General features: G+C 50.6%; 1 protein-coding gene and 1 long non-coding RNA gene across 2 annotated transcripts; one reads left to right on the top strand and one right to left on the bottom strand.

The window, feature by feature from the left end:
• The first annotated feature begins 1,538 nt into the window (after positions 1-1,538).
• On the top strand, positions 1,539-5,926 carry LOC130682490 (teratocarcinoma-derived growth factor 1-like). The gene is made up of 6 exons (XM_057496836.1): positions 1,539-1,872; positions 2,669-2,721; positions 2,796-2,930; positions 3,373-3,487; positions 3,574-3,683; positions 4,892-5,926. Exons 1-6 carry the CDS (start codon positions 1,838-1,840, stop codon positions 5,005-5,007), a joined length of 564 nt encoding a protein of 187 aa, XP_057352819.1. The 5' UTR covers positions 1,539-1,837; the 3' UTR covers positions 5,008-5,926.
• On the bottom strand, positions 1,911-10,868 carry LOC130682491 (uncharacterized). Its single transcript, XR_008995676.1, has 4 exons — positions 9,739-10,868; positions 3,756-3,937; positions 3,100-3,166; positions 1,911-2,116 (listed from the first exon to the last, which is right to left on the bottom strand). It is a non-coding gene; the product is annotated as an uncharacterized LOC130682491 (long non-coding RNA).
• Positions 10,869-11,121: the final 253 nt, after the last annotated feature.

The following is an 11,121-nucleotide window of genomic DNA, read 5'->3' on the forward strand; positions in this document are numbered from 1 at the left end:
AGGCAAGTGCTTTTTTCTATGATTTTTAAACACACAATTCTGTCTCTCTTGCCCCCACATCCGGCTTCCAAACCATCTGGCTAAGTTCCCGGGTCCTTCCTGAATCTCACTCAGCAGGCTACTTGAGGCATTTCACAACTTGAAAGACCACAGGAGGGGCTGAAGCACAACAGGAATTAAGCAGCCAGCTGTGGTAGAGCTGGAGAGGCTCTAGGTAAATGCGCCAATTCTCTGATGCGGCCTTACCTGCAATGAAAATAATTTTAAATTTAATTCTGCCAAGATGCAGGTGTAGAAGCGAATAACTGCTCTTCTCAGCACCTGTGGACCCCTCGCATTTCACGCACGTAGGCACTGGGGCTGACACGGCCTCGGATGCTGCCAACTCGCCCTGCCGCGGACTAGATTCAGTGCTCACAGACCGGTGAAAACAAGTGCAGAAACAAACCACACATGCTTGCCTGGCGATACTAGGCCCGCGCCAGGATTTCGCTTTAGAAATTCGAATTCAATGATACTTAGAAATGACTCAGGACTTCCGACGTGACCTGGAGCACCGAGACGTTCGGTGGAGGATTCCGGCTTAGGGATGCACCTCTCCAACTGCAGGGCAGCCACCAGATACCCGCCTTCGGAGGGGCATGGGACACATCTGCATCTGGGCGCTCATTCCGGTGGGGGTCGGGAGGCACTGTGGGCGCTGGGAGACCGATAAAATCCATGTGAGACCCAGTGGCGAGGCTGGAACGGCCTCCCAGGCCGAACTGCCGTGCTTCCAGCCTCCTTCCGGGCGCAGGCCTGCCTCTCCTCCGACTGCGGAACCCGGGCGGCAGATCCTCAGCAGCCGTGGGCGGGGAGGCGCAGCCGCCTGCTCATCCCCGCACCTCCCAGCCGCCCTCCCCGGCCCGGCACCCGCCGCCGGCTCCAGCGTCCTTCCAGCCGCGGCTGGCAATTCGGGTCCGCCTGGAATTTACACTCACTCACACCAACCAGGCCGAGAACCCCTCGGGGGCCCCTCCTGAACGTGGATCTCGATTGCGAGCTTCCTAACCTTTCTCCCCCCGCACCTACCTCCCCACCGACCGCGACTCACTCACACCCTTTCTGGCCCTCTGAGAGTGCCCAGGGCAAAGCAGGCGGCGCCCAACACCTTCCTTGGAAAAACAAAGATGAAAGCAAATTTCAATAAGAAAAAGTTGGCGGTAAATTATCAAACGTCTTGAGAGACCCACATGTGCTGTTTCGGGTTTCCTTAATAAAGCAATTACTTGCCACCGTTCCTCCCACCTGGAATCATCAACTGCGCAGAGTAATTGACGTGCCTTTTTTTTGTTTTCCTTTCCAAAAGAGTAAGTCTGGTATTTTTACCCCGCAACTACTGATAGAGACATTAGTGCTAATTTACCAATTTTATAAGACTCCGCCTCCTCCATTCGGCCTTTGTTTCAGCCACTCTACCCCCACCCCCACCCCCCCCACCCCCACCCCCGCTCACCTGCACCCCCAGGACGTTTAGGCATTGTAATGCATGTGGGTCTCCGCCTCCCGCCCACCCGAGAGCCCTTCCCCCCCAGCCAGGGACGTGTTGTTGAGGAAGGAGAATCCCGGGGAAAGCGGAGTCCCTGGCTAAGGTCAAGGTGTTCGTTAGGACGGAGTCTGCATCCTGGCTCCTGGTTCTCTCAAGACCTGCTGGGGAATGCATACTTCTCATCGGGGGTATTTTTCTTTTTAAAATCCCATTTTTTCTTCAGGAAATGTGTTCTCCTTTGGGTGTTTTGGCATTGACTGTGAATTGATGCCATGCTAACATTTTCTCCCTAAATTGTTGGGCGCCGTTATGGACTGCAGGAAGATGGAGCGCTTCTCTTCCAGGTAGGAACCAATCTTGAATGTGAACTTCCGATTACTAAGAGGTTGCCAGCTTAGGAGAGAGTGTTCTGCATCTCACTGTTGCTTGATTTCATCTTGCTCAGACCTTAAAAGGCTGCCAGCAGTGCTGCTGTTTTTCCTGAACCTGGAACTTCACACTTAGTTACACCCAGCTTTGCCATTGGTTTTTAACGTTTCGATCCAGTTAATGGGCTCTGCCTCTGAAATGACAGGTGTTTTCCTATTCCTGTGTGAGAAAAGATAAGTATTAAACCGAATTATATGGTTTAAATATAAGAAGTTTAAAGGTATAAACAGATCGGTACCTGTAAAACCAGTAAGAATAATGGGAATTTTTTTAACCTGAAAATCTCTTAAATTACTTATTTAAATGAAATTGTTGGTAAAATGTGATTCATCATCTAAATAGAGTATCTTGCAATCATTTTTAAATTCTTCTATGGAAACAGCCGGAGAGAAATTATATGTTAGTTGAAATAGAAAATAGAAGATTTATACCTACTTAAAATTAATGTGCATATGAGGCCAAAGCCTACGAAGTAATTGAAAAGAGTTGGATATTAGGTAGTTTTTTTCCTCATTGCTTTTCTTTCTGTTGTTGCATACATGAATTAGCCATTTACAAAGGAAGAAGAAAAAAAGGAAGGTGGAGGTCTCCAATCTCTCCCTAGTGCTCTGTAGTGGTCTTGTCCTTGTGAGGAAAAGACCGAGATGCTCATTCAAAGGGTTTTATTTGCTTTGTCTTGCTAACTAACCACTGTCTGATTTCCTTTTCTAGTGTGATTTTGATCGTGGCCATTTCCAAGGCTTTTGAACTTCAAGTGACCACTGGTGAGAGACTTTTTATTCTTTTGATCTGTAGCAATTTCATTGGCCTGAAATACCGAGTTGATTTTGCCCTCCAGGGCTGGGCCACCGTGAACTTGCACGTCCGGCTCTGGGAGACCTGGCCCTCAGAGGTGGCAGCCTTCCGACCCTGGAGGAAACCGCGGCTCACCATCGACCTTCCCAGTTTGTGCCGTCCACGGGAGTCCAGGACAGTAAGCCTTACCTGCCTTAGAGCAGACGCATGCGTCACTCCCCAGTTCCTCCTGTGTGTCCCAAGTATGTTAGTGACTCTTTCACCTGAAAGAGTGGCCACCTAATTCTGGCAGCTGAGCTGGGTCGGGCTGGGTTGCATTGTGGAGTGGAGATGCATCTGGTACTCACCTCCCTGGAGCCCAGTGTCCCTCGCCTGATGACACTTCATGCCAGGGCTTTGGGAACTATCACTGGCCTGCGTGTGAAAAAGATTACTCTGCTCAGAGGCCCAAGTAGCAACAGGAGCACTGAACAACAGAGTCTTACTCTGGGCAGGTTATGTTTATAGACATTTACACACACTCTGGGAAGATGAGGTCTGTAGCGCTGTATTGATCTTTGCTTACAGGAGCTCAGCTTCTCAATCCGCCCACCCTCTCAGCCGCCTCTCTTACATTTCAGGCAGGCAGCTAAACAAGACCTGCTGTCTGAATGGGGGGACTTGCATGCTGGGCTCCTTTTGTGCCTGCCCCCCCACCTTCTATGGGCGGAACTGTGAGCATGACGTGGGCAAAGAGTAAGTCATTCGGGGTGGAGGGAGGAGAGGGCAAGAGATGTGGGGACTAAGAGCACATGTGCATCACCTGATCTGCTCACTGCCAGGAACTGCGGGTCTGTGCCCCACGACACCTGGCTGCCCAGGAAGTGTTCCATGTGTAAGTGCTGGCGCGGCTGGCTTCGCTGCCTTCCTCAGACATTTCTGCCGGGCTGTGGTAAGCGGACACTCCCCTCCTGCCCTTGCAAGCTAATGGTTGGCACTTAGTTAAAAGGGTCTCTCCTCTTACCTCATGACTTGCTAGGTCCCAGCAGCCCAAGTTCTGCTTATGAAAGCACCAAGAACCCCACACGGGATGGTCACCATGGCACCCTTGATGTTTACTCCCTCAGAAGGGTCAGCGGTCATGCCGCTTTCAGATGGAGAGTTATTTCAGGTCTGTTAGGCATTTTGTAGTATGTGAACGTCTACCTAGGAAAAGAAACAAGAGAAGGCTTAGCCTCTTAAACACAGAGAGATGCTTCCTAGAGTTCCCTTCCTTGGACAGGGAGTCTCAGGCAGGCTCCGGGAGCAGCTCGGTTAGCACCCACCCCACAGCAGGTCAGCGGCACCCACCTCCAACTGGTGGCCTTACATTTCGCCAGAGGCCCAACCCCACTCTCGTCCCTTAGGAGCTCCTTTATAGGTTTAAAAAAGCCCTGAGCAGACCCCTCCTCCCCTGCCCCTCCTTCCCCAGACAGATCATCACCCAGTGACTGAGCTCAGAACCCTTTTATCTTACTGATGTCTATTGATTTGAGGAAAGCAGTGACAAGAAGGGGCAGAGAACAGAAGGAGAGACTTCTCTTCCCACCCCGAGCTGAGCCAGATTTATAGGTCCACCCAAGTGCAGAGGCTTCTCATTAGTTCTGCCCCTGTGGATGTTAGAAATTGAAAATGTTCAAGTCCACAAAATACATGAAAGCAAGTGCTCCACTTGAGTACAAGATGGAACTGCCACCCAACCCACACCAGGATCGCATCTTTCCCATTTGCATCCTGGGTAGCAGGCCCAGCATAGGCATTTGGTGTAGATGGGTGGGGACATTGTTTTCTTGCTGAAAGCCTAAAATGTGCTGTGTCCTTATCATCAGAGCCGAACCACGTTCTGCTGCACCCCTGCAATCAAAGGTGTCACTGGCTGGGGTAGATGACCAGGTGTGAGCACATATCTAGGGAAGACCAAGTTAGCAGTATGCCCATGGCAACTTTGGAAGTGTATTTTTAGGGGAGTCTGAATTCTATGTAATTGATAGTGTTGGTCCCATAAGTACAAATGTTGGTTCACAGACTAATTGTGGCTGGTGCAGATATGCCACATGTGTAGGCAGCAGAATCAGCTGCCAGAGGGATTTCCTTTAATGACTGAGTGTCCCTGCCTTCCAGGTGGCCATGTGATGGACGAGCACCTCGCAGCTTCCAGGACTCCAGAATTAACACTGTCCCCATGCACCCCTCTGATGCTAGCTGGCTTGTGCCTTGTTGTACAAAGTTTCCATTAATGGATGTTTGCATGCAACATTGTCAGGCAGACATCCCGACCTGTGAAGGCTGTCGCTCAAATGTCCTAATCCTTTGTTAGTTGCCTTGAAACAGTGAATAGATTTCCATAGTAGTGAATAGGTCCCTAACATTTCCTTGAAGTACCAGCTGCTTTCTCTGTCCTGCCATATCCAAAGAAAACTACTAAAAAGTAGTTCACCATATCTACATTGTGTCCAAGTGTTACATTTCTTGATACGTGCAGCTCTCCAAGGGCTTATTGATATTTTCCTTGAAACCACTGAATACTGTGCAGCTCCCCAAGGGCTTATTGATATTTTTCCTTGAAACCACTGAATACTGTCTTAAGATTATTAAAGATTACTCCTATGTGGACTGAGGATAAAGCTTTGAGTAGAGCTGAGAAAAACCAATTAAGACAGTATCTTGAAAAAAGGAAGGGACACATCTGTAGGGGGAGCAAAAGCGAGGGGACAGGGCAGATGCTAGTGGTGTGGGCTGCAGGAGTGATGAAGTAGGTGTGCACCAGGGAGACAGGCAGAAAAGGGGGAGGAAGCAAATGGGAGAGATGGGAAAAATAAAGTGGGTTACTTGATTGACAATTAAATGGCCACAGAGAAACAAGTTCAGCTACGGTGAAGAGCGAATTTATATTCCTTGACTGTAAGACGAGGATACCCCCTTTCTCCAAGGCATTCTAAAGAGAATGACGTCTCTGGAAAAAAATTCTGAATTTCTCCAATAAATGTGTAATAAATTGTTTTCTCCCTACTATGCAATTATTTTAACTGTTGTAAAAGAGAAAACATTCACAATATATCTAGTTGTAAACCGGTGATAAAACTATATATCGTAAGGACCAGTTTTAAAATGTGTTGTATATATGAGTAAGCCCCGTAAAAATAGGAAATACATTGACAAAAATGTGAACTGTGGTCATTTCTAGATGGTGCCAACGTCTGGAGCAATGTGGTGGTGGGTGTTTTCCTCTGTGTGCCTGTGTTTCCATGGTGAGGGTGGCACCATCTGTGTTCCTGTGGAGTGCAAGGACATCAGGCTTGAAGCTGAGAAAACTAGAAGAGTCCTGAGCTTTGGGCCCCATGCCCAGTGCCGTGCGTGTGGTTCTGGGGTGTGAGCTCTGCTCTGAGGGACAAGAGTTGCTTCTATTATTTAGGTACTGCTTGATCCACAATTCATGGTTTTCCAAATGTGAAGGCCCTCCAGATCCCACCACAGTGTGCAGTGGATCCAGTAACTCCTGTTGCTACCTGGGTTTTCTTATGTTTTTTAGAATAGCTCTCCTGGGTGTGAGGGGGTATTGTATTGTGGTTTTCATTTGCATTTCACGATGGTTGGTGATGAGCATCTATCAACTCATTTTCTAAAATGCTTATTACTTATCCCCAGTAACAGAATCTGTGAAGTACTGGATACTTTACACAAGTCTTAAAAATTTTAAATAATAAGTAACAATAACATTCAACTGTATGGCATCTAAAGTTATGAACAGGAGAGGTATACCTTGGGAAACAGTGTCTCAAGTATAGCCTCAGAATATTTACAGGCTTCTCAGAGCAAGTGCCTGTGGAGGAGCCACTGAAGTCTGCACTCCCGGAAGAACATTTCACCCGTATGGGTTGATTTGCCAAACACTCCATCACACTGATTTGTTTTCATGTCTGTCGCCCCCGCTGATCTGCAAGCATCCTGAGCACCCTGCTGCCAACCACTGGGGACCCCAAGCTGCTCCAGAGATGCCATGGATGGAGGAAGGAAGGACAAAAGAGGGGGGTGGAGGCAAGGCAGAAGGGGGAGGAAGGCAGGCAGGGAGCCTTCCTTCTCCTTCCTCACTAACAGCTGTAGTTACAAGACAATCAGCACTTCCTGAGACCCTTTCCTACACCCCCACACGGAGGGAAGGTGATCAAGGAGGAGCACACCAAGTGCCCTTTGGCCAGAGGTGTCAGCACCGCTGGCTCCTTCAGAGGAGAGGGCCCCTCCCAGGGCTGGCTGCCCTGAGTCCCAGAGCTTGCAGACTTGGCCGGCTTCGCCCGCTAGGACAGCCTGACCTGGAAAAAGTAACAGAGACATGCAAGCCGAAAAGGGATTGTCGTTGTTCTCCTGGGTGATAAAGTACGTCTAGGCTATAAAGTTCTTTCTTAGCTGCATGTATGATGTAAATGAACCCTGTGTGGATTAGCCTCGTTCCATAGGGATTCCTCCATGGCAGATACCAACACTAGAATCGAACGTGAGAAACTACCTAATCCCAAATCATTCTCATTTCTTTTTTATTAGAAAAATAAAGGCAAAGGCAACAGACTAGATACGTCAGTATGTAATCGGTGCCTAGCAGAAAAATTGACCTTGATGATTACAGGATTTTACCTTCAGAAAAGTCAAAAGCGACTTTTTGGATTACCAGACTAGACCATCAAAACAAAACTCATGTGCTCTGAAAGAAAAAAAGATCTCATTTGGTATTGTGACAAGTAAGCCATTCTTTCTGTAGCACTGGGGAGATACTTGGATGAAAGATTCTCCCCACCCCCACCAAAGGGTGTCCTGGTTGTACAAAACCATCAGTTATGAATAGAAATGGTGAGAGCGCCATCGGACAAACGGTGGCCTCAGACTCTGTGCATAGGACCCTCCCTCGAGCTTCAGGCTCGCTCCACTCAAAGCTGCTGTCAGCGACCACCACCGACCTGGACCTGGCTCCAGCTCAGCCCGGGCACAGCCTGCTGAGGTGCCCCAAGTCCAGGACCCCCTCTGTCTCTGGGCTGGGGAAGAAGGAGGGAAGTCCACAAAGGGAAATTATGACCGAGTGCTTTGCGACCCCATGATCCCCTAAAAGCCACAAGTGAGAAGTGTCAGATGGTAACAACTGGCAGTGTACCTTCCTCCCAGACCCTCCTGCCTGATCTCTGACTCTCCTCCAACCTGGGAAACACCTGGGAGCTCATCCTTTTCTGAATGGGCGTGACTCGAGCAGCACTTGGAAGCTAGTTCTGATTCAGCGGTGCCTCATCTTGCTTCTTAGGAGTGGGAGTAAGAGCTGCCTGGTGCATGCTGGCCTCCAGGGCCACTCTCCACACCTAGCACGCAAAGCTGGGAATATTTGACCCCCACCCACCTGCCCAGGTAGCCATACTCTTAGTCCCCAGCCTTCTTCCAACCCGAAACTGCCGAGAAGGTAGAGCTCATTGATGTTCTTTGAAATGTATGTGGCTCTTCCCCTGGCTTCTGTCAATCATGGGGGCAGTGTTCTCCCTGGTAAGTGAGTTGCCCTAACGGACTACCTAAAAATGGCCAAACGGAGGCTCAGAGCCACAAATAGATCAACATATACACACGTGCATACACACACACACCCATTCATACGCGCTGGAGATCACATATAAGATCAAGCAATTTCTATTGAAGGGCCAGTTTCCCCTTTGGACCTGGAGGAAGCAAAGCGAGCCCTTTCCTGGCACACAAGAAGAAAGCCCCCTTCCTAGGTGGGGCCTCCACCGGGACAGAGGAGGGCCTTCACAGAGGCAGGAGAACAGGAAACTGCAGACATGCCTTCTCAGGCTGCAGAGAGCTGGCCGGTCCAAATCTTGGTCTTTTGCCCAGCACAACGGGTTTGGACTCCAAGAACCTCATATCTAATCTCAGTCCTGCCTGTTATCAGCAACACGCCTAACAGCCTGTGCCTCCGTTTGCTGCCGCCAGAACGTGGGCAGCGCGGGCTGTTCATCACCGTCCCCCAGCTGATGCCAGGCAATCACTGGTGCTCAGTAAACGTTTTGGAAGAAGTGGGTGGAAGGCCCCACTGCTGCGCTTCCCAGTAGTCCCCTGCTCTCTTCCCGCAAGCCTCTGCCAGCCGTTTTCCCATCTGGGCTGCCTACCTTTCCGCAGTGTGTTGAACACTCCTCACCAGATCACTGGGCAGTCCTGAGCCCGTGCCTGGTTCTAAAGCAATGGCTTTAGAAACAGGCAGGTTAGGTTCTCTTTTTGGTGGGATTATTAAGAGAATTGTATTCTTTTCATTTATTCTTTTGCAGTTGTTTTGTCAAAACATCTCTGAGTTCAACACACACACCGTGGCGGTCAGTAGCTTGAGTCCAGCACCTCAGGGCAGCTCCTCAGTTCCCAGGGCTCTTCAGCTCCGTCCTGAGTGGGGCGTCTGGGGTAGCCAGCAGGGCCAGTCCACTGCAGGCTGTGGCCAATCCGTGGGCTTTTCCGTGCCCAGCCTCCACCTCACAACTACTGGTACTAAAGACCAAGAGAGCCTTAGCCTGAATATCTCAGGCATATCCCGCTCCAGGCTGCTCTTGCCTGGAGACTACACTTGCACCTGCCCAAGCCGGCAGCCCAGCAGGTGGAGGAGTCTGTTCTTCCGCAAGGCGAGGCTGAAGACCGGTCTGGCCCCAGGGCTGGTGTCGCGGGCGCCACCTTGGAGCTGGGGCAGGATGAGCAGCTGGCTCGCTGGTTCTCTGCCCACTGGCTCCAGCTGGCCTCTGCCAACCTGCTGGGAAGGCAGCCTCACATCCAGGAGTCTGAAAGCCCAGCTGTTACTCCTCTGAACTCAGTGCCCTGACTGTGGGTTCACCCACTTTGACATGTGGGGGGTTCCCCTCAATCAAGGTTCCTCCTCACTATTTGGGGCTCCACTGAGATGTCACCTTCTCAGAGAACCCCGAGTGCCCTAAGGTCGCCCCCCACCCAGGCGCCTTCCTCACCAGGTTTTGTCTTCGCCACGATACAGAACAGCACACTTGTGCCCCGTCTGTGTTCCTCCGCCGAGAATGAAGCTGCAGGCGAGCCGAGGTCTCCCGCGCCTTGTTCACCGCTGTGTCTAGAAAAATGCCCAGCACGGAGTGGATGATCAGCACATCATTGTTAAAAAGAGTAAGTGAAGTCAGTCTGCCTTATATTATTCTGTTTACAGGTTCCGTTTGTAGGGCTCTTCCTCCATCAGGCGTTCAGCTGTTTATTCGGCTGCATTATACAACGTGCTGGAGCTGCTGACGTCCCCAGGGCCCTCAGCCAGCTGAAGGGGGAGGGCGGTGGCCTGAGGTCCATGCGGAGTTGCCGTGTTACATCCCCACGGTGGCTGTCATCAGGACCGCAGGGCAGTGACTGGGCGTCCGCCAGGCCAGCGGACCCAGGAGGGGCTGGATCAGGCACCGGCTGAGGAGTGAGGGAGTCCGCCGGGGCCTGAGCTGCGCCAGGAGGGACAGCGGGGCTGGCCTCGCCTCTGCAGCTCAGTTCTGCCCCCTGCCTCTGAGCTGAGAGACTCGTGGAGAGGCTTTCACCCGCGAAGGGAAGAGGAGAAGATGCTAGGAATGAGAAGAAATGGGCAGAAAATGCCTCATGTTTCCCTAGGTCCTCAGTAAATTAGCTCTCTTTATCTTTAGCTTCACAACACAGATGAACAGTTTTTAATACGCAAATGTCATAAATAAAATACAGAATCAGGCATTGCTGAGGAGGCTTCTGATCACCCAGGGGCCCCTCAGTGGTGACTGGATTTGAGTTTTGAGTCTGCACTGTCTTGTATGGGGACCCCTAACATGACAGTCCCCCAGGTCATTGTGGGGTTCAGTGTGGAGAGGCTGCAATGAGTGCCTGCGACCGTGGGCTGGTGCTGATTCTGCAGATCTCACTGTCTCTGTCTGTACCATGAGGATCGTATCAGTGCCGGGGTTTGAAGGATCATCGTGAGGAAGCCCTGAGAACATGCTGGGGTCCTGCCTAGCTGAGACCTGCACGGAGTAGGCACAGCCTCACCAGACGTGACCACAGTTTGGACGGCCAGACTGTTGCCATGGGGGCAGGTCTGGTCATGCAGAAGAGCTCCACGGTGCAGGAGGGCTGTGTGAGTTCAAGCAGGTATCCTGGCTCCTGGCCACATGTAACGTGAAGGACACAATGCCCATTCAGAGCCAGGACTCAGGACAGTGCATGACCTTGTTAGGCATGAAAATAGATGTGAGCGGGGTGGACAGAGAATAAGGTCAGTAAAGCCCTACTAGAAAGGACTCAGAGTTAACCAGTTAAAACTAGAAAACCAGAAAAGACTCAGAGTTAATGAGTTAATTAGTTAAAGCTCAAAAGGTCAG

The sequence above is a fragment of the Manis pentadactyla genome, unplaced genomic scaffold (assembly GCF_030020395.1).
Source record: "Manis pentadactyla isolate mManPen7 unplaced genomic scaffold, mManPen7.hap1 scaffold_745, whole genome shotgun sequence".
Lineage (NCBI taxonomy): Eukaryota > Metazoa > Chordata > Mammalia > Pholidota > Manidae > Manis > Manis pentadactyla.